This window comes from Hibiscus syriacus, unplaced genomic scaffold, assembly GCF_006381635.1.
Source record: "Hibiscus syriacus cultivar Baekdansim isolate YM2019G1 unplaced genomic scaffold, ASM638163v2 tig00110430_pilon, whole genome shotgun sequence".
Classification (NCBI taxonomy): Eukaryota; Viridiplantae; Streptophyta; class Magnoliopsida; order Malvales; family Malvaceae; genus Hibiscus; species Hibiscus syriacus.
In genome coordinates this window covers 1552770-1580156 of record NW_024062734.1, presented here as the reverse complement: position 1 = coordinate 1580156, position 27387 = coordinate 1552770, and the positions used below count along the sequence as shown (strand labels likewise).

Below are 27387 nucleotides of genomic sequence, written 5' to 3'. Positions count from 1 at the left end.
GAGCTTGATACTGGTATTCTTTGCTATGCTGCTCATCCTATTGTTACATTTGCTTTGTTTTTTTAAATCATGAATGAGCATATATAGATGGTATGGATTGGAGGGTCGATATTATGTAAAAGAATGTATATGACTCGTCATATTATTTTATATAATTATAAATAAAAGTCTTGTTGTTTTATTTTGTTATTGATGGAGCAATGTTAATTGGGTAGCTTTGGTTTGTTTTTCTAAGTTCCATGAATATGATTAAGTTGTTTCATTGATCTAAGAAGAGAAATGTTTACTTTTTTCGTAAGCCACACCTCTATTATTATTATTTTGTATATTGAATTTTAAAATTTTCGTAATTCCTTAAAACTTTTGAACTTCCATATCTTCCGGTCAGTTACAATCCCTTGACATGATCACTGACAGGTCCACATGATCTACAAACTAAATTTACTATCTAACAACTAGATACAAATAGCATCACCCTAAACCTAACACCACCATTGAGAGTCTATATACAAATCATCGTGCAAAATTAGAGAAGATCATTGTCACACACGTACAAATGTTATTTTATCATCTTTTTTAATTCATCTATTTTCCCTTTATCATTTGATGAACAATCGTTTATAATTTTCCTCCAAACTAAAAATAGTGAATCGTCATAAGCCACCGTAACGTTATTATTTTCCCCTACGAGAAGTGAGCAACTTGGTGTTTTTAAATTTATTTTTGTTGGAGGATTCGTGGTTTGATTTTTGTTATTGTGGGTATAGTGGGCAAGTGGACGTGTTTGGGTTGATAGAGCAAAGGAAGAATGGTTGAGAATGGAGCCGAAGGTGATTCCTTTGCTATTTTGAAAGATATCATCACGAGGCCTTTGTGAAAGAGACTCCACTACGTATCCAAATAAGTATTATGGTTCTTTTCGTTTTAGACCGACCTACACCATTCCATGGGCTTAATTATCGACAATATTTTACTAGAAGTGGTGATAACTGAAGGTCATAATAAAAAAATGTAATGAATTGATATATATTTATAAGGATTTAAGAAATAATTTTATTATTTTATTCACAAGATGGAAGCCTCGACTTGACCCTTTGGATTCGTCTGCCATCATGCAAGTACATTTACATAACATGACAATGTTATGATGCCGAGATGGTCATAGACGGTCCATATGGGTTGTACATGATGTCAGTCATGTATACTTTTAAAATTTTAGGGTAAACTAAATGTTTAGTACATTAATCATCACTTTTGTTTCGTTTGATCATTCAACTATTTTTTAAATCATATCTAACGTTTAATATTAGTTTCATTTTATTCATTCACCGTTAAAAAATTAACGGTTATATTGATGTGTCACCATAAGATAATGACATGTCATCATTGAAAAAATAAAAATGCCACATCAACAATTCTGTTAATAATTTAACGAATTGATGACCAAAATGAAATCAAAATGTAATGTTAGGTATGATTTTGAAAAAAATAATTGAATGACCAAAATCAAACAAAAATATAGTTGGGGCACTAAAAGTATAGTTTACTCTAGATTTTATAAAAAAATATATGAAGAGATAGATAGTACTTTACTGTGCAATGATTTGATATTCGTTCAAGTTGTGAAAAAAATTAGTACACATTACATTTGATATAATACTCTAGTATTTAAATTTCATTATTGTGATAATTCAATTGAGATTATCATTATTGAACTTAAAATATTTATTACATCAAAATGAGTATGTTTAAATGAAAATAAAAAATAAGGTTAAATTACATTTTTCATCACTCAATTTTAATTTAACTTCTTTTAATTTAGTTATTAAAATTTTGAATTACTATTATTTTGATCAATTGAATGTTAAATCAGATATAATAGGATGATATGACCTAATTTTGTTTTACTAACATAGATTGTTTATATATGTGTCACTCCAACATCAAAATCACCACTTTTAAATCTTCTTCAACTACTCAAAATCTATTAGTTTATATGTTTGTTATATATATTTCTCGAATCTCTTCAAAATTCGTAAAATTTAATCTCAAACTCAAACTTTAGAAAATATAAAATTATTTTCTCTCAATGATAATTCAAGAGATATAACTTATCGCCTCATTCTTCAGCTTTCCACAGTTGAAACTTGAAAAACAATAATTAAATTATGACTAAAATAAAAAGTAATGTTAAAGTTAGTGATGCAATTTGTAATTTATCCAAAAAGTAATGATGACCTCAAAGTATAGCAACTATGGGCCTAACCCTCGAACTGACCTTGTCCCTTGCAATAGAACAGAAAAAAAAAATGAATGTTTATTTTATTGAGTTAACCGACTCGTGTGAATTGTCATCAATTACAACTTGCTCATTAAATTATACAACATTCCCGAGCCATACATGCACGTACATACTATAATGTAGCTATTAAAATAAAAACACCCACTTTTATAATTAATCAGAATGATCACTTCCCTTGGGATCACATTGCATTATCTTTATTACAAAACTAAAAACAAAAGACATTCATAGATAGGATCATTACACAAAGAAAGCAGATAGTGTGTAATGTGCTTTAATTTCTTCTCATGATTTGCACCAAGAAGCAGCAGCAGCTAAAGCTTGTGTTTGCCTAGTCTTATTGCTGGACCACTTGGTGCATCTGCTGACGCTGCATCACTTGCAGATTGACTCGGGAGCATGATCGAGCCATCTCTCCAGCCAGTGGGATCACCGGTAGGTTATCGCAGTTGCATATCTCGATCATGAACCCATCCGGGTCGTGGAAGAACAGTTGTTCCACGTAGATCCCACCTTCTTCCACCATTGCCCGCACGTATTCTATTTCCATGTCCTTCAGCTTCTTCTCCACTGCTCCCATGCTCTCACACTGAATCAACTCATAGATCGATTACTTAACTAAGCTGCAGATCTATATCTTCTATGATTAATTCGTATTACTAAATGATTAATTCGTATTACTAAGCTGAAGATCTATATCTTCTATGATTAATTCGTAAATCTATTCAGATTATATATCAAATTCAGAGCATTCAAATTGAGACACAATGAACCCATTAAGCGACCTAAATAGTAAAAAATAATACTATTCTTCCTAAAGGTCTATGATTCGAACAATTGTATCTGCACTGTATAAATTATTCAAAATTAAGAAAAATTATGAACAAATATTATTTTCTAATCACTGGACTATTCAAAATAAACTACGACATAATGTGAAAAGAAGATCAAAACGTTATTTTTATATGATCAATGTGAATAATTTTAAGAGAAAAGAAATGAACCTGAAAAGATATGTGGTTATCCTTAGGATTGATTTCCTTTTTCTTGGGCAAATTCTCTGAATTCTCAGATTGCAGAAGATGTATTCCGATTCCATGTCCAAACAACCTGCATCGTACCCAAAGAAATCAACCCAAAATCTCTATCGGGAATTTCATCGAACATATTAAGCTTAAAAACAGAAATAGTATTCTTTTTTAATGAATTACCAAGCCCCATTAAAGTCAAACGATCCAGGCCTCCTGATGGGATCAAACCCAAGAACATTCTGGTAGAAATTAATGGATTCCTCAACCGATCTACACACAAGGGAGATATGGTTCAAAGATTTGAGGTGAAGAGGGTTTCCCTGACTTTCCTTCATTTTCGTTTTCCTTTTCCCGAGAAACAAAAACAGATTAGAAAAACCAATCCAACAAATGATTAGCTAAAAAAACCAAACAGATTGAAGAAGACGATGTGAATGAAGGAAAACGGAGAGGGATTCATATATAAAACGCTACGGGAGGAATTTTATAAGGAAGACACGTGTCAATAATAGAGATGACTTTAACACGTAGACGTCTCTTGCTGACTAGGATCACGGTCATTAAAAGAAAAAGACTTTAAATAAGACATGCAAGCTGTTGAAATTCTTGTCAGTGTTTGGGTGTAGTTTTGTCATCTGTCTTTTCCTGCTCAAACCTTTGTCGAATATTTTCAATAACAACAATAATTAATTAAAACATGATACAAAATATGAGATTAGATCTTGGGTCGAATAAATAAATTTTCAAATACAATTATGGATGATTTTTGTGGTAATTCATTTAAAAAACGAATTACAATTAATAAATGTCATCATTTATTCATAGATTAAAATATATGATTAAATCCGGTTGATGTTGCAAGTTTATAAATTATTATTATTTGATTTATAAAAGTTGTTCTGATAGACCATGAACTAATATACAAGTAAAATTCTCTCTCTCTCTCTCTCTCTCTCTTACTTTATCAGTTAACTCCCAATGAATTATTCTTTTAATTAGTTAACTATTAATTAATTAATTTCTTAATAGTAGGCCTCCTAATTTCAGTTCAATTAATCAGTATTATTTGGTTGGCTAGATTAACAAAACAAGTATATGGAATTATCAACAACTAACCTACTCACGTCATTTTCTACGGTGTAAAATTAATCATTCTTCATTAGTGCATGCTGACAAAGATGCACAAGCAAAACCAAAAATTTTCTCCTATAGGATGGATATAAAGTTTTATATTGAGAGATGAATTTATAAAATTCTAAAGATATAATATTAATAAAAAAAATATTAAATGCCTACAACGATCACATGAATAAGGAAGCTAATAATTGCATAAAATTGAGGTTTAGTTATGGACATTTGTACTTGGTACTTCTATTCTCGTGCGACAACTTCTTTATTACCCTCTTTTAGTGAAAGAAATTATATCCAATACCACTTGTATTACGTTTGAGAAAAATAATTAAAATGGGTTATTTTGTTCTCATCTTGATTGTCCTTTTCTTGCCTATACTATGTTAAAATCATGGAATCTTTTGAAAGCTAGCATCATGAGCAACTTTTACTCGACGTTTCTAGTCTTTGAATGTTAACATTTCTTAATCAAACACAGTTTAAGGTTTGGTTTTATGTTGAACTACCTTTTTAGCACCGCCACCGTCGCAAATTTATAAAATTCGAATGTCCTTTTCTGACCTTTTCTTGCCTATAATATGTTCTCATCTTGATTGTCCTTTTTTTTTTCACCTTTTCTTGCCTATAATTGTTGTTTGATTAGTGAAAGAGAGATGATAGCATTACAGTACTTAGAGCCAAGGATAGGAAGCTGAGCTAAGAGCTTCTTTTTGGTGTTTTGAACTAAAATAGTGTACTCCTGATCTTACTGTATATCATAAAACTCATAAATACAATAGGTATATTACTCGTTGAGTATGTTTGAGTGATATGCATATTTGGTTTCTAAATTGATGATATTGTTGTTAAATATAGGTTTAAATGATGTTAAATGACCTCGTGGTACCCCATCAACTTTAAGAATATAGTAAGGCCTTAAATTTGATGTGTGGAGGGGATTGACCATTTTTTAATTGTGGCATTGATACTATTCTTCAAGTATCGATACTGTATGAAAATGTAGTTAAAAACATGCAAAACTTTCATAGTGTATTGATACTTATTCAAGGAGTATTGATACTGGAATTAGATAATACGTTTAGTTGTGCCAATTTACTATCAATATTGTCTAAGAGTAACGATACTTCTACTTGGTATCGATACTGAAGGTTTGAAAAAAATTGTTTTGCCTTTGAATCACTTAAGGATTGATGGGTACTGAAATAATGAAATTAATAAGATATATTAAGACATTAAATGACTAAAGTACCATTTGAAGGCACAAACTATAAAAATGTCCTTCTATATGACTAATTGAGTAAAATAGATGGTTTGAATGTAATACAAGGGTAAATGACATAGAATTTCGATGCTTGACCTTAAAGAAAAATATTGGAATATGTGACTTTAGTGGCGAGAGGATGATTTATTCATGTGCCTTTAGTGGCAAGAGTATATTATATTATGCGATTTTAGCTAGGAAAGTAAATATTATCTCTGTAGTGGAGAACATATATTTATTTATGTAATCTTAGTGACAAAATTGATACACCTCTAAAATTTAAAGCTTAAAATGATATCATTTTGGTCATTAATAATTGTGCCAAAATGACATCGTTTTATCAACATTATCAAAGCGTAAGAATGTTTTATTCATATTATCGCGTTGTTAAAATTTAATGATTAAGTGATATAATTGAAGTCAAGATCAAATTTTAATATTATAATTAGGATAATTGAAAATTCAACCGCATAAACTAGATAACATCTAAAATTCGATAATATATGATATAGTAGTTTGTCTTTAAAATATATATCCGAATTCAAGACTTGGTGTTCCTTTGTGTCTGAAACTGCAGCATCCATGACGTTTGTTTCCGTGCTACGAAATGGTACCACAACCGTTTAATGGTGTTGGAAGAAGGGCCTTGTGGTTGTTGATATCAAAGCTGCACACATCCTCCACTTTGCATTAAACTTTCATGCATTTTTGCCACTTGTTGGAACTCAACTAACACACTTAAAGCGTTTTTGCATGCGTTGTGCCTTTCATCACCTCTATTATTTCAGAGCTAATCATTTACGCTACGTTTATTAGATATTGTTTTGTTTTTAATCATGCGCATAATTATTATTTTAAAATTATTCATTTATTTAGTATATGTTCATCACGTGAGGGGGGCATACCATTAGGAGGAGGAGGAGCAACAATTAATTATTGCTACAATAAGCAAAATTAAAGATTTAAGTATTCCATTTTCGTAAGCCAAAGCTCTTCCCTTACGTACAAAGCGACCGTCGCATTTTCTTCAAGCATTACCAATCACTCAAATCTTCATCCACTAATAATAAATACATTTCCCTTTTAAACAATCATGAAATGCAGTTCTTGTTCTTTACATTATGATTATTTACATGTACATATAGATTAATATGATAGATTTTTAAATCAAAAGATTTAGTTATAATTTGATATAATTTTCTTTGACATTGTCTCTCTCTCACTTGTTATCTTCACACCTATATCTCAAAGTTTCTGGAGAAATAATATCTCCATAGGTAGGATCTCGAAAGAACACCTCTAAAGAAAGAATCTTGAATATCTAAAATCTCTCAGAAAATTGCGATATGTCAATATTGACATGACTTCTAATAGGTTCATGCGACCTACGAGAGTCAAATCTATCGTCTGCTATCCATATCTAGTTAACCTGTCAACCTAAATGGTCATAATAACCCTACGCCTAGCACCAGTTTCAAGAGTAATTATAAAACTTCTCGATCAAGACCAAGAGAAATCATATAACTATCTCACCTTTACTCGTCTCTTTTCCACCTTCTTATGGATATAAAATACTTTGACACCAACTAATGATCGATATACATCAACTACAACTCTCTGTCTTTTGCATGAAAAGTAGATAGAAAATTCAACCTCAAACAAACAAAAAATGTCATATTCAAGCAATGAAACTAAATGCAACTCTTGAAAAACAAGATTTATAAACTAAAATCTAAATTAATAATAATAATAACAACTACAGTTATAATAATAGGAATAGAAAAGGGTAGAAACCAAGTCTAAAATGTTGACTTTAGTTACATTCATTCATGTTAACGCAAAAGTCTTGATGAATGGATGTAATAAGTAATGTCACGATATAACCAAAGATTCCCACTAAACCAAGCAACTTAATACTTCCAAGTTTGGTGATCTTATACGTGTTTTTGGTCGCCTGAATTGTTCCTTAACAACATTCATTCACACACACACACACACACATATTTTGGACAATGAACCATTGAGATTTGAGGCAATGACAGTCCTGTTATTGGCAATTCTGGTTACTGCAATGATAAGCAAAGAAGCATACTTGGTCTATGGTGATATTGGCACTGCATCATATTATAACCCTCCATATATACGTCAGTGTCTTCATCTTCATCTTTTTATTTAAACAATTCAAGGTTGATTCACCTGTGTTTTCTCTTGCAATGCAGCAACTAAATGTGATGGTAACAGAGAGGAACAGTTTCCACCAGGGAACCTGTTTGTCGTGGTTAGCGAGGGATTATGGGACAATGGAGCTGCTTGCGGCCGGCGTTACAGGTTGAGATGCCTAAGCGGACCGAAGAGACCGTGTAAGCAGAGAACCATTGATGTCAAAATGGTGGATTTCTGTCCGTTCACGCCATGCCCCTCGACGATCATGTTGTCCTGAGATGCCTTTGCAGCTTTTGCACATAAACGTGGAAGGAAAATCAATATAGAATATATAGAGTAAATCCCTTCTTCCTTTTATGTTCTTCATTTCCCTGTTTGAAAACAATAATAACATAATGATTGATGACATTTTGCAGGGTTTGATGACATGCACGCTCGGAAGGATGACATTAGATATTTGATAAAAGATGTTAATGTCAAGTTTGTAAATTCTTCCATTGATACAAGAGAACATAGTATAAATGAAGAAAAAACGAGATGATTGAATACTTTTCATATGGAATTGTAAAGTTGGAAAAACTCCCATAATTTTAATTTTTAAGAATGGAATTTATTAATAATATTGTTATAATAAAAACCAAAGTGCATGAAACTTTGCATCTAAGATCAGTCTCAGATCAATCTTTGGTTTCAGTCTGAAACATGGGAGTCCTAGTTAGAAAAACCATTACTTTAAAATATATAGAAACTAAAATGAAGAAAGCAAAACCAGGGGTTGCCAAATCCTGCTTCAATATCTTTCTAACCGTCTTAAATTATCAAAACATTAATCAGCTATTCCATTCTCGGTATACAAAAGGATGGAATGACCAATACAAAGGAGAGGGTTCAAGAAGTTGGAGATTGTTGAGTCGGATCTCCTTCGGATTTGGCCGCACCTTCGATTTGCTTCAACTGTCAGTCTTTGGAAGTAATAACAAGCAATCCCAATGCTCCGATGAGAATATACTGCAATGAAAATAAAAACCATTATGATCCATATTCCGTAAGATGATCATTAACGTCTCCACAGGTTTTGTTGGCCTCCTGAGACTTTAGAACCTTCGTAACAGTTCGAAAATCTCAAACAATGGGTATTTAACTAGAGGCCAACCCTCAACCTCAATGTTTGACGTAAATAAGAGTGAGATCAAGGCAAATTTGAATGGAGGGAAAATATTTTGTATTTGGTGAAACAGTGATGCAAAGATGCAGAAATGCAAAAGGAGAAGTCCCCCCAAAAAATGTTACAGGTAACCATAACATAATAGTAGCCACTAGCCTTGATTATGAAAATGTTTTGAAGCACAATATAAAAAAGGCTTTCTAGTTTAAGTAAATACATGTGTAAAAAACAAACCTTGATAATTGGCTTTTCGGTCATGATTATAGTCACCCAACCAACATAAGGCAAGAACCTGCAATTGAAGTTTGTGATTAGAACATATTTTCTCACACTGGAAAGTACGTCACCACCCTTTTGCTTGAAGCATGTTTAGAGAGATTGTGCAGTTCAAACCCAGATCTCAGGAATGCAAGATATTTTAAATATATCCCAAAAATCTATATAAAGGCACAGGAACACCAAAACCTTTTAAAGACAAACGAGAAAAAGCAGGAACGCCAAGTCTTTACCAGCGTATAAAATATTATTATCATTCTCTATTTGCTAGCATGCTTTCCAATAAAAATAAGGGAGATATGTCAAACTCCGAAGCCCATTTTCATCAACTTTGAGGGTAGTCTAACACCAAAACACTAAGATTCAGATTTCAAACAAAAGTAGTTAACTAAGATATGTCCCAATATGCCCTCTCTCCATAAAATGCATGGATAGGTATGTGTGTATGAGTGTTGGATTCGTAAGATACAATATGATTTTGAAGAGGAATGCAAGCAATGCCAGGAATGACCAATACTCTATTATGCACAAAAACAAGGATCAAAGGCTAAAGGCTTTACCCCACAGCTCTGCCCATGATATGGTGCCGTTGAAGATAGAGCTGACCTTGAGCATATAAAAGCCTGTCATCCCCATAATTGTTGTCTCCTGAAAATTCACAAATAAAGGAAGAACATTTAAATATCAAACAATTCAATTCTGGCAATTTCAAACAAAGTTAATATTTATCAGAATCAGCTGTCACCTTTGGTGAGGACATCAACTTCTCCGGTATCTTGCCTTTCATGGACCTACAACAATATCACATATCAAATCAGATGATACAAAGAATATGTTATCTGTTAAGATACCAAAAATAGTTTTCTTCTTTCTCATATAGATTCAACTTTCAAACTAAAGATAGTGTATAAGCTTTTCCAGGCATAAAATAGTTTCAAGAAACTAGAGTCCCAAGAAATAACTAGATCATGAAAGCAAGAATGGCCGCTGCACTGACTAGCTAGATCCGGTGCAAACTCTAAAAGGAAAGCATTCGGCCCAACTATTTTGAAAATTAATTGTGCCTGATTATAGCAGCAAGAAAAATCTGAAACCATCACAATTTGGAAAAAAAATAGTTATAAAATAGCAATGCATTTAGGAGTAATCCTGTATTGCTGATAATACATAAGTTTTTTTTTATCGTGTGCGTGTGCGTGTGTGTGTGTGTTGTTGGGGGGGGGATTAGTATAATTCCATGAAGGAAACAAGAAAATAACCAATATAATTGCATAAAGAATCCCAAAAAATAAATAATGAAACTCTATTATACAAAACACACAAATTACAGTTCAAAAAACACGACGAGTTCAGATTTAAAGCAGTAAGTATCACATTTGCTGCAATCTTTCACTTGCATAAAGAATATGTGAGCTCAAACAATTGTTGTTTCTAAACTGACCCTCCTGACAAATTGGATGTTAATTAACAGCTGCATCTAGAAAGGGTATAGAAGCTTCATTGCTAATGCTTCTTCGCTGTCAATGTCACTTCAAGTTTATCTATGAAAATAAGCCTCTTACATAATTATCTTTAGGCCATATTGGTAGCAAAAAAAAAACGTAGTTAAGCATTTATGACTAATAAAATGATCAATCATGTACAATTGCACGGAGTAAACACATGTTCCCCAAGCAGTGACTCTTGCATGGAAACATTTGTTGCTACCAGCCTACCAAATTAGCAAATGAAGTCAACAGATTCATTGCTCCTATTCTATGGCAAGTTAAAATGTTTGTTGCTCATATTTATCAATATCCGGATGGAGATGCCAATAGTAATGCTTCAAAATCATTTGAATATCACTTTTTTAACAGTCATAATACATATAGCTCAACTCAAGACCTATAAGATTAAGAACAATAAGTACATATTAAAATGTTACCTTAATTACACGATGGACAATTGGGATTTCACGACCCTGAGAAATTCACAGTTAGAGAAATGAATTAGCAAAAGACCATTGAATGCCAAAACAGCCGTAACAATCATGAAAAAAAATACAGAATGAAATAAAAAGAAAAGGATAATACAAAGGTACTTACATCAATATTAAAAACAACAATCTCCCCTGCACGGATAGGGTCTTTACTCATGTGTAAGAACAAAATATCCCCCTGCACATGACAGTCATAATCAAATCAGCAAAAGCTACACACATGGAGATCCAAATGAACAATACTGATCATACATATCAGGTAGGTCCAATGAAATGATTGTATGGCAAAACTACTTTCATTTTGATTTTACTACATATCCAAAATACATCAGTCGCAAAATCAAATGACAAGATTATAGACAGTTTACTGAAAATAACTAGCACAGTGAAGTTGCCACCAAACCAAGTACTTAGTTTGCCCTAATTTAATGTCAGATAAAGCAGGGACTGGAACAACATTGTCCCGACTCACTATATTGAAAACATAAGAAGAGAGGAATAATTTTATATCAATTTCAAGGAAACAAAAAGCTCTTAGGAAAAGGAACTGAAGCATGTTATTAGTTAAAGCCATAAGTTACATATCATATACAACTCAGAACATATATGCAGGAAAAAGAAAAAGGTACACGCTATATGGTGTTAGATGGCAGATTCAGCCATCTCCCTCAGTCCCTCCCCTTTATTTGTAAATATAGGATTTCAAAGCCATTAAAATCTTCATTTTCATTGTCTTATGTTTCTTCCCGAAATTACTAAGTTACCCAAACTCTTCATTTCCCCTAAATTACCCGAGTCCAATTATATGCATGATCCTCCAAATATATGGGGGGAAAAACTAAGAGTGATAGCCGCCAAGATAATTTAAGCATTCTCTTGTTCAGTAGACTTACCCTCTTGAAGCCAGGTTCCATACTTCCCGAGAGAACAACGACAACAGGTGATTCACTGCCAGTGACACACATCAATCCCTTCCATATTATGAGGGCCGATGTAACAATCATACCTGAAACAACATATCTTTCTATACGATCAAAATTTGACAGGAGTAGTAACTGATAATGACTGCAGAGCTTGGGAGAAAAAAGTGGAGTACTAAGTAATTAACCTCGATTACCCACTAAAATACCCCACACAACCTTGATCTATCTGAAACCAAAAGGTAAGACCATGTTCTCAATTCTTAAAATTGCAACACAATTTGACTTGGGTTTCTCAAAAGATTTTAAAACTGTAGGGGAAATTTAACATTCGTGGGTATATACCGTAGAGAGGACATTACCAAGGCTGACGGCCTGGGTGAGGAGCTGGCGGATCTGGGTTGATTTGACTGAGTCTACGGTGTCTCCGATCCAACCCATTTTTCTGTCTCGGATCTGTTTCGGTTTCTTTGTTTTTTCGTCTTCGTCCTTTGCAGTTGCTGTATTTACACCAATTACAAGACTCAGAGCAGCTGTTCAGCTGTTCTTATATATTTTTATAAAATCCTGATAATTTACAAATTCCTATTATAAAACTTGGGAAAATTACATGTTTAATATCCTAACCATCACTTTTATTCTGTTTTGATCACTAAACTATTTTTTTCCAAATCATACTTAATGTTTAACTTTGATTTCATTTTGGTCACCATCCGTTAAAAAACTAACAATGATGTTGATGTGTCACTATAAGATAATACCACATTATCGTTGAAAAAAATAAAAATGCTACATTACCAATTTTGTTAATTTTTTAATGGTCGATTATTAAAATGAAATCAAAACGTAACGTTAGGTACAATTTTGAAAAAAAATAGTTAGATGACTAAAACAGAACAAAAGTAATAGTTAGGGTACTAAATATGTAGTTTACTCTATAATTTTTTTTATATATTTATATTTAAGATTTTTCCTTATTCGAATTCATATATTTATATTTTATAATTTAAATATGTTTAGATATTTATTTTGCATTAGTATTTTTTATAATGTTATTTTAATTATTTTTTTTATTTTTTATATATAATATCAGTGTAAGTTACAGTTGCCAAATAAATCCAATAGAAAAGGAAACACAATTAAGACTTATATTTTATTTTAAATAAAACATATGTACATGTTACATATAATATTACTTAAATTTCTATTAAAAATATTACTTAAATTTCGACCACTTAAAAAAATATGACATCTTTTATTATTCGGACTACTCTTTAACTCTTAATGTTCTTGAAATATTGAAGATTAACGTGGGACAAAGTCTTGTATTATATTTTGTAAATTGCAATGAGTACGATAAGTTTTTTTTACTTAAATACCTTTTTCCCAATTAAAACCATTATTTATTGATTTTTTGCCAAACTTTTTAATTTTATTTTTTATCATTAAAAATTTATTATTGATACAAAATAAAAAATATATAATAATTATAATAAAAATTTGAGATTTTTGACTTTCAAAAAGTCAATAAGTGATCATTTATACAAATATTGAGAAGTATTTTTGTCATTATGTATTTGATTGTTTTAGAATATGAAGTGGCAAGCATCTACTCGGGTCAGTTTAGACTGCTCGTTAAGTACCTGGGCTCAATTGGTTTCGATTTGGGCCTCATATTGGCCTGAACGAAAATGTTGGTAAAGTGGGTGGCAGGTAAAGAAGACGAATGAGATGTTGGAGAAGGGTAAAAATGGTTTCACTGTGATAAGTGGAAGTAAATTTTGTTTAGTTCAAAACTAAAATATTATAAAAATGAGGTGATTAACTAGGTAGTTTACCATTAACACCGTCAATATGATATTCCTATCACACTCTAATCCAAAAGTTGTGTATAACCAAACGTATTTTTCATCTTTTTTTCTTCAAGATGCCATCTTGTGTCCTGGTTCAGGTAAGAGTCCGGTGACGACAGGCCTGGTATGGGTGTAGTTTCCATGAGCGTTGAAGGCGAAGGAGTAGGCTTTCTTCCCTGGAACAGTGGACTTTATGTAGACGTTACGAAAGTGAATGTTAGTGCATCCAACATTATGGTCGCAGCTCAAATTGATCACCTTGTCTGTGATTGATGTTCCGGTGATGGAGCTGTACGTTACGTCGCTGATCTTAATGCCCATTGTCTACCAACATTTACGATCCACAATTCAAAATAATTACTTATATACCAAAACTCAATTTAAACCTTATTACACTACAAAAGTACAAATAAATTGTTGTATACACAATAATGCTTTTACCAACTATCAAAATCTGTCACTTGGAACAAGGTTTATTGACGAAGGCATCCAAAATTAGCCCAAATGTTTACCAGAATAATTACTTTAATTTTTTTTTTTTAGCATTTTAGCCTCAAATATTTTAATTTTTTTTGGGAAAAATGACCTCTGTTGGATGAAAATCATTAGTTGAATAACGATCAACGTATGTTGTTTACGTAATTAGGGATGGCAACGGGCCGGGTATTGGTCCCCCCGTCCCCGTCCCTGCTTAAAAAACTACGGGGATTTAAACGGGGATCCCCATCGGGTAATCAGGGAAAACCGCGGGGAAACAGGTATCCCCGTTTAGCATAAACGATTATTTAAACGGATATCGGGTCGGGTATCAGGCCAGGTATATATTTAAATTAAATATAAATATTTATATATATTTATAATTTAATTTAATTTAAATTTATTAAAATATATATATATATATAATAATTATTTTTAATATTTATCGGGCCGGGTATCGGGCCGGATAATCGGGTAATCAGGGCGGGGATTACTAAACCCGTCCCCGTCCCCATCCCCGTTTAACATAAACGGTTTTTCCCCGTCCCCGTTTAGTATAAACGGTTTTTCCCCGTCGGGTTAGGGTTTTTTTGCCATCCCTATACGTAATATTTTCACAAGTGCTTAATTGTTGACTTGTAACATATCATGTCTTCATATTGTGTGACATGACAAATACTATGTCATTACATTAAATAATGTAACACATCATCACTTTAAGTGATATGGTATGTGGTACATCAACAATTTATTATACATGGAAATGTAATATAAACTACATGCATTAATTATTAGTCAACTGATGATTCTCATCCAACGTGAGTGATTTTTATTTTTAACTACAGTTTTTTGAGTCAGTTTTTTGAGTCGACAATTTGTTTTTAGTGAGATCTTGTCCGAATTCAAGTGTACGCACCTCGTTTTTACAATTCACTCTATCGGGACAATAGTACTGGTCGATAATAATAGGACTATCAGCTCGGATGAACCTAATTTTGTCAAATGTGATCTTCCTTGCATATCCAACACTTCCCTACACACACACACAAATCAAAACTAAGAAGATTTAGTTAAAGCTACAATGAGATAACCTACATTATTCACCAAGTTGCTTGCTTCCATTAGAAAATGTAATACATTAACATTACCTGCCATGTCTTGATTCTTACTCCTGTCATAGTTCCTTTGAATGTACAATTCCGCACCTGTACTTCCTCCACTTTTTCATTCTCACCAGCACCCAATGATCCAATGCTGCAAATTGTGCTTTCTTTTTCAAAAACAAAATATATATTTTGTTGTATAATGAATTTTGTTGTGGTTGTTGTCTTCTAACCTGATGCCATGCCCAGGCCCGCATGCGATGCCGGTAATGTTGATCCGGGATGAACCTGCGCTAATAGCTACACAATCATCCCCTGCAACCATTGCACATTGTGATGGTCATGATAAAAATTCAACACTGCTTATCCAATAATAAGATCAAATATAGCCAAATTACCGGTGCCGATGAAAGAATTCCGAATCCAAACATTGGTTGAACCGGATATATCAATACCGTCGGTGTTAGGGCTTGTTCTCGGGGCACTTATATGCAGGTTGGAGACGGTGACATCGTTGCAATTGGATATAGTAATATGGTTTCTTTGGCTATTGATATGTTTTATTCCCTTGAGCACAAGCCCATTGCACCTATAAAATGTCAGTGCCTTTCACAAAACACCGATAATGAATATCAACATAATACATGTTATTACGGATAATGAATATCAACAAAAGCAACATTTCCACTTACCGTCGGTCCTTTGCATGTTACACCCTGGAGAAAGTACACATGTATAAGAATTTTCCCAAGATAACAAGGAGGAGAAAAAAATGGATTATTGCAACATATTGACCTACCTTCGGAACCTTATGCAAACAAGGGTTCGGCCACCAAGCATGCCCTCGGCCATTAATTGTGCCAGATCCAACGATGTTAAGTCCGTTTACATACGTGAAGGCAAGCCATCTATTAATGTGATAACCTTTCCATGCCATTTTGGAATTGGGTGAGACAATGTTCCCTGACATCTACGGTATGTATCAAATACAAGCATACTCGACGTTAAATCTTTTTTTTTTTAAATGTGTTGAACACGAATATTTAAAATATATTTACCAATATGTAGATAGAAGTGGACTTGCAGGGACCTCTGAAAGTCACAGGCTTCAATAAGAATATCTTCCTTGCTGGTATAATAAGGCTTGGATTTCTTGATGGAGCTTTGCAGGCAGCTTTCCATGCTTTCAAAAACGCCTATGGATTTCATCCCAAAAAAAATGTTAATAGCAAGCTAACGCAACATAAACGAGATTGGTGGATGAACTTACAGCAGAATCGTCAGCTCTCCCATCTCCGACCGCTCCATAATTCATCACATTAAACGAATTCAGTGCACTGCTTACTCCTGGCGTGAGGATGTGCAGAACTGTGACAAAAATGGTGAAGACCAGACGTTCCTGCATCAAGTATTGTCCTATCAGATTAATTTAGCTTTTGAAAAACTGGGTAAGGTTTATGTTTTGGAGGGATCCTCCTAGCTCACCATTTTGGGTAATACAGCATGGATAAAATAAGTATATATATAACAGCAACATGTATATAGAGATTAGAGTATATAATGATGCGAATTAATTTGGATTCCTTAGTATAAAGAATGAATTTAACTTGTTGTGCAAGTTACTTCTTGCTTAATGTATGCGAGTATTGGCGAATAAAGGTTGTAATTAAGCTTAAGAATGAACCAAGAAGAACAAATTTATTGGATCTGGTGCATGGGCACTGCCTAAACGACGGAAAAACACATGGCTTGCATAGACAAACAACAAAGCAAACTAGGATTAACTATTTAAAAAGTCCATATTAAAAACGTTAAAAAACAATTATACCCTTATGGTCTGCTACATCTTATTATTTTTAATAATTATTAAAATAATTTTACAACTAATTAATTTTTTATTGAAATTTATTGAAAAAAAAATGGAAATTAACAAAATAAATAAAATATGACCCCGAGGGTTAGCCATGATGGTAAATCCACTCCACTATTAGTATCTTTTATTATTTTTAAGCAACATTTTTTTTCAAAATACTAAGAAACTTAACTTTATAACAAGTTAAATTATATGTTCGATTAACTCAAGCGTTTACGTCTGTAGAAAATAGTACGAGTAATATATATTGTTTCAGCATGTGCCTCAACTCAGATTTATGTCCGGAGACATGATTTTGGCTGTATGGTTCCTTTATTCACTCCATACGCATTGTTGCAGCTTGAAGTCAATTGGCTGATTTCATTAGTTGCCGGTGTCAGTAGAATGTTGTCTAATGTTATGCCCGAGCATGGAACCACATTGATGCAATTCAGATTGTTTGCCACTTCTGTCTTTGACGTCCCACTTAATCCACTGTAGCTTACTGCCTTGATTTGAACTCCGGTTTCCTGTCCAAAATTTCAACCCATCAGAACATGAAAACATGCAGTGCTACCGCTATTTTGCGGGTACTGTCGCGGTCGCGGACCGCTATTTAAAACCCTGCACGGCAGTATTGATCAATGATAATTGGATTTTCCACTGCAATGAAGTTCAAGTTGGAAAAAGTTACACCTTGAACTATACCTTTCCCCGTCTGCCATGTCTTGATTCGAGCTCCATCAGTTGTCTCTTGAAAGTTAACTCGCATAACATTAATATTCTCTACTTGAGCCTCTGATCCACCCATGCCTAGGCTTCCGATGCTATCGTATTCCCAAAGTCATTCAAAATAAGATAATATATCTACTTCAATTTCATAGAAATGTAGAAGATGAGGTATCTTACCTTATACCATGACCCGGACCACAATCGATGTCAGTGATGTTGATGTGGAAAGTTTTATCACCAACAGAGATACAATCATCACCTGTTTCGGTATCGAATGACGGAAAATGTGAAAGCATTTCTTTCGATTATTGAAGATGCTTCTAAAAGACTATGTACTTACCATCACCGATGTGCGAATCATGAATGGAAACATTAGTGGCAAACTGAAGATGTATGCCGTCTGTGTTGGGGCTTGTTCCGGGAGAATGTATGTTCAAACCTCAAGGATCTCAAGTCGACATTCTGGCAATCCAACATTTATATGACTATATTTTATGTTTTTCATGCAGACCCTGAAATTTCAGAAATGCAACGACATTCAAATGAGAGACATCAACTTTCACAACAGCCCTCAAACACATTAAATTTGCAATGTTATAAATCCTCTGGTTGTGCTTACCGTTGGTGCTAACTTGAAACATCCCTGCTGACCAGGATTAAATTTGCATGATCGGTCCTACCAGCCTTTCCAACGTCCATCCATAGTGCCATGGCCGCAAACTCTTAGACCGTTTACGCCCTGAAAGGTTAACCATGTTGACAGATCGGTTGCCTTCCACTGATCAGGACCATCTGGTGCTAAAATAGTTCCCGAGAGCTGCTCAAATTTTGTAATCTCTAAACTTACTTTTGTCATTTTGATGTCAGATGCCAATTTACTGAAGTATAGTTACCTTGACTTGTATTGTAGTAGACATGCAGGGGCCTGCAAATATCATCTGATGCACCAAAAATTGTTTTCCCTCGGGAACAACCAAGGTTGGACTACTCGTTGCTTTGCATGTGTCGTTCCATGCCTTCATGAACGCCTGCATTCCACACAATTTAAAAATTATGTGACCATAAGCTGAAAAATGAAGAAGTTTTATGGAAGAAGAAAAGAAAAGTGGAAACATTTTACCGAAGAATCGTCAGTAGTGCCATCGCCAGAAGCTCCATAACTTAGAACGTTAAAAAATTTGGGTTTTCATTTGCAGTAACACAAATTATCAGTGTGGCCAGACAAATTGCACATGAGATTGATAATGAATCCTGAAAAAGGAAATTTAAAGAAAATTGGAATTTGCAATCAGTAAGTTATTTAGAGTATAGCAGCCTCAGTTTAGAACTTGAACAACATATTTCTTACCATGGTACATAGAAACATATAGACGAGAATAGTTATTGTAGGAAAGAAACTGCAGGTAGGCTAGTATGTTCCTAGGAAGACAAATGCAACGATTATAAGGTGAAATTTCAATTTTTTTCAAGGAAGAAAATGCTGAATTGGACATACCATTAATTATAATCTGCAGCATCGTGAATTACCTTACAGAGAATGGAGAAAATGTATCTATTGAATTATAATCTGCAGGTAGGCTTGGATGATCCTTGAGGTTTTGGTTCTTGTTTTCATTCTGTTCTCCGGTTATCGCTAGACAGTCATCGTTGATTATCTATTGTAACATGGTATCGAAGTCCTATCGGTTTGCCAATGACAATTCGATCGTCACCTTCACCACCACCGTCTTCGTTTGATCCCACTGTGATCGAGTCTTAGCAATGATTGTTCTCAACTGCTTGTCACCTGAATCGATCTTTGCCTCCCATAGTTTTCAACTGATAGAATTTTTCACGTTTCGTTTATCAATTTCATATTTGAATTCGTTGTGAATGTTAGTATGCAGAGTGTCGAGAACCGAATCATAAGCCTCATATCATATTTGTTATAAGAATTTTTAACTTAAATGATTCATGAGAATAGAGTTTAAAAAAAGTGTGTAACAATCTAAATTTAATTCGAAAAATTCGATTGGCTCGCAAACGTCACGTTTGGATCACTAGAGCAACTCATAAATTAAAACTCGAAATTTACTAAATTAACCAATTAACACTAAAATCTTCATTTTTGACTAGGGTCTTCTTTATTGCAACGTACGCTGATTTGAACCAACTCCATGTAGCAAGATTTGGTATGAGACGAGAGCTAGGAAGGAGAAGATTTTTTAGCATAAGCTGTTGTGGTTTTCACTTCGTGTGCTTAGACATATGATTTTATTGTGGATGGCTATCTTGGATCAATTGGCAACTAAAGATAGGCCGAGGAGGATGAGGGTTGACGTGGATGTAAAATGCGTGTTGTGTTGTGTTGGTGCGGAGTCGAGGGACCACTTATTTTTTGCTTGCCTTTTTTCGTGTGGCACATGGAAAGCGATCCTATCTTGGTGTGGTATTCAGCGTAGTGTACGAGACTGATGTTGGGAGTTGAGATGGGCTACGAGTCATTGGAGAGGCAAAAACCCTATTACTTTGCTTTTGAGGGTTTCTGGGAATGCTTGTATATACTTTATTTGGGAAGAACTAAATATGAGGTGTTTCAGAAATTTAATTAGGAATGAGGATGAGATTCTTAGTTCTACAGGGAGTGTTGTACAAGTAAGAGTTTTTGGTAAAGATACAGTGAAATCGAGCCTTCACCCATAGTTGTATATAACGTGGGGGGTTCAATCTTGACTTCTTTCTTTTGATTGGCACGGTTGCATTCGTTGATTTGTAACAAAGTACTGCTTTTTTTAGATTTAATATATATATATAGTTTATCCGAAAAAGTATTTTAATATCGAAACTATCATGAATGGATTAAATTAAATTACAAATATTGAACTATAATCCTTTGATTGATGATAAGGTTAGTGTCTCAAAATTCAATTTAATGACTGAATGCTGCTAAAAAAATGCACTAATTGTGCCCCAACAAAATAAATAAAGAAGCAAGAATTTTTCCAAAGTAAGAAACTTCATTTTATAGTAACAAGTTATTTCATATGTTGAATTATCTCAAAATTTCACGTTGGTGGGAAATAGTAAAACTGATATATGTTGTTTCAACGTATGCTTTATTCAACTCATATTTATGGCCGGAGACATGATTTTGGCTGCATGTTTCCTCTATTTATTCCGTACGCATTGTTACAGCTAGAAGTCAATTGGCTTGTTTCATGAGTTGCCGGTGTCAGTTGAATGTTGTGTAATGTTATGCCTGTGCATGGAACCACATTGCTGCAATTCAGATTGATTGCCGCTTCTGTTTTTGATGTCCCAATTAATCCAGAGTAGCTTACCTCCCTGATATGAACTCCTGTTTTCTGTCCAAAATATGAAAATATGTAAATGAATCCCTCGTATCCATGAACAGACATAATTTTTGAAAAAACCTATATCTAAATATGTAGACTAGGCTGATCGAACTCGGGTCATTAACGGAGAATAAACCAAGGGTTCATGTACTGATGTACAACAAAATTTTAAGTACGAAAAAAGATTTGTATCTTACTGTTTCCTTGCATGCACCTGGACGATTACAGTAGTACTGATCAATGATAACTGGGTTTTCCACTGCGGTGAAGTTCAAGTTGGAAAAAGTTACACCTTGAACTATACCTTTCCCCGTCTGCCATGTCTTGATTCGAGCTCCATTAGTTGTCTCTCGAAAGTTAACTCGCATAACATTAATATTCTCTACTTGAGCCTCTGTTCCCCCTGCCCCAAGGCTTCCGATGCTTTTGTACGCCCGAAGTCATTAAAATTATGATGAGATATGTTGTTGTTTTTATAAGTATATTACCTTATACCATTACCCAGACCGCAATCGATGTCAGTTATGTTGATGTGGAAAGTTTTATCACTGAGGGAGATACAATCATCTCCTGTTTCGATATCAGACAACCAAAAATGTGAATGCATCTCTTTCGATTAGTGAAGATGTTTTTAAAAGAATATGTACTTACCATCACCGATGTGCGAATCATGAACAGAAACATTAGTGGCAAACTGAAGATGTATGCCGTCTGTGTTGGGGCTTGTTCCGGGAGATTGTATGTTCAAGGATCCCAAGTCCACATTTTGGCAGTCCAACAGCAATACATGTGTTTGGGGGCTGTTGTGAAAGTTAACGTCTCTCATTTGCATGTCGTTGCATTTCTGAAATTTCAGGGTCTGCATGAAAAAATAAAATATAGTCATATAAGTGTTGGTAGTTTGCAGTCTCTGGTTGTGCTTACCGTTGGTGCTATCGTGAAACAACCCTGCTGACCAGGATGAAATTTGCATGATCGATCCCACCAACCTTCTCCACGTCCATCCATAGTGGCCGTAAACTCTTAGTCGTTTACGCCCCGAAAGGTTAACCATGTAGACAGATCGGTTGCCTTCCACTGATCAGGACCATCGGGTGCTAAAATAGTGCCCGAGAGCTTCACAAATTTCAGAATTCAGTGAGAATCCATCGTAATCAGTGTTGTTTATTGCAGCATTCAGTTACCTGAACTTGTATTGCGGTAGACATACAGGGGCCTGTGAAAATAATCTGATGCACCAAAAATTGCTTTCCCTCGGGAACAACCAAGGTCGGACTACTTTTTGCTTTGCAAGTGTCGTTCCATGACTTCATGAACGCCTGCATTCGACACAGTTTAAACGTTACGTTCAATAAAAAACGCTGCACTTATCAATTCTAATCCAAATATAAGAAAACATTTTACCAAAGAATCGTCAGTGTTGCCATTGCCAGAAGCTCCATAACTTAGAACGTTGAACAAATATAGGTTTTCATTTGCAGTAACACAAACTGTTATCAGTGAGACCAAGCAAATAGCATATGGGATTGATAATGAATCCTGAAAAAAAAAAAAGAATTGGGATTTCCAATCAGTAAGTTGTATAGAGTATAGCAGCCTCAGTTTAGAACTTGAACAACATAGTTGTTACCATAGTGCGCAGAAACATATAGAGGATAACAATTTCTGTGAGCAAGAAAGCTGTATGTTCTTGGAAAGACAAAGGCCATTATTTAAGGTGAAATCTGAATTGTTTTTCAGGAAGGAAATGCTGAATGGGGAAATATCATTAATTTTGAATTTCGCACCAGCTTGAATTATCCTTATATGGCTTCAGGTTCTTAATTTCATTGATTATCATTGGATAAAATATACCTCTTTGACCACCTTGAATTATCCAGGTTCTTAATTTACATTTATTATTTAATTAATAAAAACGACTAATTTTATTGAATGATAAAGAGAAAATATAATAAAATAATTAATTGTTTGTTTGATGCAGTGCGACATGCTGTGGAAGGTTGAACTTGCTGTAAAACAACTATTGAAGCCTCTTCTAAATACAAGTTTCTGCTGGAGAAGAAATTTGTTCTGTTAATGGATGATCTATGGGATCGAGTGGATTTGATGAAAGTTGGGATCCCAAATTTATTTATTTATGAATTTATTTTAAAACTCAATATTTTTTAAAACTAAGTTGAATCGCTCCTCGCTTAGCCCAAGAAACTTAAGGATCGTTCCGACACTCTCCACATTTACCCTTCCTTGAGAGTAACAAGTGTAGTTTTGCACTTCAATGACAGGTAAAAAATTCTCGAATTTATGAAAAGAAACCAAATGCTTCAAAGGGAATTCGTCTATAAAGTTTTAGATTTTATTTCGAATGGGAACGAGGATTGGGGGTGATTCAGGGTCTAATTGTATAACGTGGATTGCTCAAAATTCAGTGTTGAAACTAGGTGAAGATGATTGTCACTAATTGTACGCTCTTGTTGGAAAGATTCTTGGAGGTTTTAACATCAAATATCGGTTAGGATGATGCTGTCACGCTCGACGAGTACGGATGAACACGGTTAACGATGAGTATTATTAAATTAATTTATAAAACGTTAAATTATAAAGTATTAAACGTATAATTATAAATTAGTTAAAAATTTAAATGTAATTTAATTAAAATAAAATATTTATAAACTATTAGTTTTAGGGTAAACTATATCATTGGCCACCTAACTATATACCCCTTTTACTTTAACCATCAATTTTTCAATTTTTTCAATTGGGTCACCTAACTATTTAAATCTTGCCAATAAAGCCACGCACAGTTAAATATTAATGGAGGAGGTGATGTTGCAGTTAATAAAATTTGTATAATTACACATTTAGTTCTCATTACTTACACATTATTGTAATTTAGTCCTAACTTTTATTTAATTCATTAAATTTAATCCTCAATCTGATGGTGACATGTGTCACAGTGTGATTGGATTTTTTAATATTTTTTATTTAATAATTTTTCATCCAATCAAATGGTGTCACATGTCACTAATTGAATGAATAGAATATAAATTAAATTAATAACAGTTGTTGGTAGGGTTTGAACCTAGGACGTAAGCCGAAAAATTTAGCACCCTAACAACTAAGTTAGGTCACTAAATTTATCTAGTATACATAACATAATCTATATAATTTATAATATATTTAATGGTAATAAATGACCTTATAAGGACTCAATTCAAACATGAAATAATTGAATAGTATGAAAATATAAAATATATATAAATAAATATTATAATTGATTAATAAATTAATATGTTTTATTTATATTTGAAATTATATTTAATGCAAAAATTAAAATAAAAAGAAAATTTAATTTGTTATAATTGACACGTATCATTTTACATATTTTAAATTAATAAATTGTCTTAATTATTCTAATTTTATTGAACTGAAATGTGTCATATCTTATATTTTAAAATATTATAACATCGATCGGATTCTAATCTTATTTAACAACTCTATATTAAAATAGACCAATTCAATAAAATCAAGTTTCCCCTCAAATGTTCTTCAAATATATAATGAATAAATAATAAAATATAAAATTCTTACTCTAATCGGGATATAAACAAGTCAATGCATAAGTTAAAAAGCTTACTACGATAAGCCCTCAACTATCAAGAAAATTCTAAGTCAACGAAACTCTTCGTTATATTTCAATTATAATATATTAAATTATTTTAATTTTAATTTTTCATTAAAATGTTTTAAAATATAAATAAAATACATTCACATATTAATCAATTATAATATTTGTGTATATATATCATATTATCGTATTATTCAATTATTTCATGTCGGAGTTCTTATTTGGTCATTTTTCCTTTTTTTTATTGCCATTAAAGATATATATTATGTCATGAGAAGTTTGTCATTTGAATGGCGTAGCCTAGTGGTTGGGACATTTACTTACTCTCCCCCACTTCTTGGGTTCAAACCCCACCAATAAAGGTTATTGATTTAATTTATTTTCTATTCATTCAATTGGTAATACATGGCACCATTTGATTGGATGCAAATTTTATTAAATTAAATTAAAATATTAAGAAAAAATCCAATCACATAGTGACACATGTCACCGTCTGATTGAGGATTAAATTTATTGAATTAATTAAAAGTTAGGACCAAATTAATAGAATGTGTAAGTAATGAGGACTAAATGTGTAATTATACAAAATTTATGAACTACCCCATCATCTTTAATATTTAACGACAGGTGGCTTGATTTACAAGATTTAAATAGTTAGGTGACCCGATTGATAAAATTGAAAAAATGGTGGTTAAAGTAAAAGGGGTAAATAATTAGGTGGGTAATGGTATAATTTACCCTAAAAATTAATGTTTTATAAATATTATATTTTAATTAAATTACATTTAGTTTTTTAATTATATGTTTAGTATTTTATAATTTAAAGTTTTATAAATTAATTTAATGGTACTCATCGTTAACGGTACTCATCCACGCTCGACGAGCGTCGTAGAATTTTTTTATAGGTTAACTTTGATTATTCTATTTTTTTGATTATGAGAATGAGAATAAAAATGTTAAAAAAAATATTTCCTTTGTGCATTAAATTCTTTCCTTGTTGATTTTTTTCAAATTTTTTAACTTTAACTTATTATTATTTAAAATTTATTATTGATAAAAATATGAAAAAATATTTTAAAAAACTTAAATCAAGTAAATTTTAAATATATTTTTTATAAAAATTAATTATTTAAAATATTTAAAATAATCATAATCTTCGAACCTATCAAGTGACCAAATTTAACTTAAAAAGTATAAAACCTAATTTGACAAAAAAAAAAGTTAACGTTGGGGCTCAACCAAGAAAAAAATGAAAGATAAAGAATGTTGTGAGCCCAATAAGAAGAGAGTAGAGTTTGGCCCAAGAAGAATATTTATAATTATATGAGATTTTTAGAGGCAGTGGATTAGTGATTTTTGTGAACCTTTTTACGCGGTATTTGTGAATTTTATTCGATGTAATATTTATATTTTTAAATTATATCTATATTTTAAAAAATTATGTTTATCTAAAAATTTATTCGTAATTTTATGTTTGTAGAATTATAGTTAAAGTTTTAAAAATATTAAATTTAGTATAAAAAAACAATAAGAATAAGAGATACGAGAATAAAGAGATAAATATGTATTATTATCTCAATATAAATTATCTACAGTGCTTTCTCTAAACTCTATATTTATAGAGATACGAAATATATATCGTATAAAACTTTAATCCTAATAAGAAAGTAAACAAAGAAAAGAGAGAGGATTTTGTATTGCTTTCTCAATATCAAGTATATAGAGGACTTCTCCAACCTATATATCTATATTTATAGTCATAAGTAGCATGTATAATATATAACTCTAATACTAATTGATGTTAAATATTTGATAACGAAGTACGTCGAAATCTTATCTTATATGTAAAAATAGCCATTCACATAAATAAATGTTCATAACAAAATTCATATCTTAGATAAAATTTAAAAATCAAATTAAAAATTAATCATTTTATTAATATTTCATGTCATTAAGAATCAATATCAAAATGATAATTTTATAATTAATCAATAATACGAGTGATCAAAATATAATTTTTGAAAATTAAATGATCAAAATAAAAGGAATCTCTTTTATAATTTAACAAATATAAAAATTTGGACGTTGAAAGATGTGATGAATTAGTAAAGAGATGACTTGCAAGCTTGTTGGTTTAAGATTTATCATAATCATATTATATTAAAAAGTAATCTAAGTTCAAT

At 32.6% G+C, this 27387-nt stretch overlaps 4 protein-coding genes and 1 pseudogene across 4 annotated transcripts; 1 reads left to right on the top strand and 4 right to left on the bottom strand.

The window, feature by feature from the left end:
- Window positions 1-2471: 2471 nt before the first annotated feature.
- LOC120125227 (metallothiol transferase FosB-like) lies at window positions 2472-3723 on the bottom strand. The gene is made up of 3 exons (XM_039143709.1): window positions 3514-3723; window positions 3307-3412; window positions 2472-2891 (listed from the first exon to the last, which is right to left on the bottom strand). Exons 1-3 carry the CDS (start codon window positions 3666-3668, stop codon window positions 2640-2642), a joined length of 513 nt encoding a protein of 170 aa, XP_038999640.1. The 5' UTR covers window positions 3669-3723; the 3' UTR covers window positions 2472-2639.
- Window positions 3724-7756: 4033 nt separating this feature from the next.
- Window positions 7757-8194, top strand: LOC120125257 (EG45-like domain containing protein 2). Its single transcript, XM_039143735.1, has 2 exons — window positions 7757-7869; window positions 7945-8194. The coding sequence occupies exons 1-2, from the start codon at window positions 7761-7763 to the stop codon at window positions 8163-8165; spliced, it is 330 nt and encodes a 109-aa protein (XP_038999666.1). The 5' UTR covers window positions 7757-7760; the 3' UTR covers window positions 8166-8194.
- Window positions 8195-8600: 406 nt separating this feature from the next.
- LOC120125226 (signal peptidase complex catalytic subunit SEC11A-like) lies at window positions 8601-12736 on the bottom strand. The gene is made up of 8 exons (XM_039143708.1): window positions 12590-12736; window positions 12201-12313; window positions 11414-11485; window positions 11254-11289; window positions 10075-10120; window positions 9890-9977; window positions 9288-9345; window positions 8601-8896 (listed from the first exon to the last, which is right to left on the bottom strand). Exons 1-8 carry the CDS (start codon window positions 12666-12668, stop codon window positions 8846-8848), a joined length of 543 nt encoding a protein of 180 aa, XP_038999639.1. The 5' UTR covers window positions 12669-12736; the 3' UTR covers window positions 8601-8845.
- A 1413-nt stretch (window positions 12737-14149) lies between these two features.
- On the bottom strand, window positions 14150-18955 carry LOC120125336 (probable polygalacturonase At3g15720). Its single transcript, XM_039143780.1, has 13 exons — window positions 18877-18955; window positions 18422-18503; window positions 18207-18339; window positions 17854-18042; window positions 16931-17059; window positions 16719-16856; window positions 16460-16630; window positions 16353-16376; window positions 16059-16266; window positions 15894-15975; window positions 15706-15811; window positions 15474-15590; window positions 14150-14404 (listed from the first exon to the last, which is right to left on the bottom strand). Exons 1-13 carry the CDS (start codon window positions 18953-18955, stop codon window positions 14150-14152), a joined length of 1713 nt encoding a protein of 570 aa, XP_038999711.1.
- Window positions 18956-21354: 2399 nt separating this feature from the next.
- Window positions 21355-23288, bottom strand: LOC120125335 (annotated as a pseudogene).
- Between the last annotated feature and the right edge of the window lie 4099 nt (window positions 23289-27387).

Bases quoted from the DNA above. Each gene is read 5' to 3' on its own strand.
- LOC120125227 (XM_039143709.1), bottom strand. From the start codon at position 3,668: ATGAAGGAAAGTCAGGGAAACCCTCTTCACCTCAAATCTTTGAACCAT. The intron at 3,413-3,513 runs GTAATTCATTAA...GGTACGATGCAG, and splicing joins TTTGACTTTAATGGGGCTTG to GTTGTTTGGACATGGAATCG. The intron at 2,892-3,306 runs GTTCATTTCTTT...GAGTTGATTCAG, and splicing joins ATAACCACATATCTTTTCAG to TGTGAGAGCATGGGAGCAGT.
- LOC120125257 (XM_039143735.1), top strand. From the start codon at position 7,761: ATGACAGTCCTGTTATTGGCAATTCTGGTTACTGCAATGATAAGCAAA. The intron at 7,870-7,944 runs GTCAGTGTCTTC...CTTGCAATGCAG, and splicing joins TTATAACCCTCCATATATAC to CAACTAAATGTGATGGTAAC.
- LOC120125226 (XM_039143708.1), bottom strand. From the start codon at position 12,668: ATGGGTTGGATCGGAGACACCGTAGACTCAGTCAAATCAACCCAGATC. The intron at 9,978-10,074 runs GTGACAGCTGAT...GTGAATTTTCAG, and splicing joins AGTTGATGTCCTCACCAAAG to GAGACAACAATTATGGGGAT. The intron at 9,346-9,889 runs GTAAAGCCTTTA...CTTCAATTGCAG, and splicing joins ATCATGGGCAGAGCTGTGGG to GTTCTTGCCTTATGTTGGTT.
- LOC120125336 (XM_039143780.1), bottom strand. From the start codon at position 18,955: ATGGCACTATGGATGGACGTTGGAAAGGCTGGTAGGACCGATCATGCA. The intron at 18,043-18,206 runs GTAACTTTTTCC...AATTTTGGACAG, and splicing joins GGAAAGGTATAGTTCAAGGT to GAAACCGGAGTTCAAATCAA. The intron at 17,060-17,853 runs GTGAATAAAGGA...TACTTGATGCAG, and splicing joins GCTGCAACAATGCGTATGGA to GAACGTCTGGTCTTCACCAT.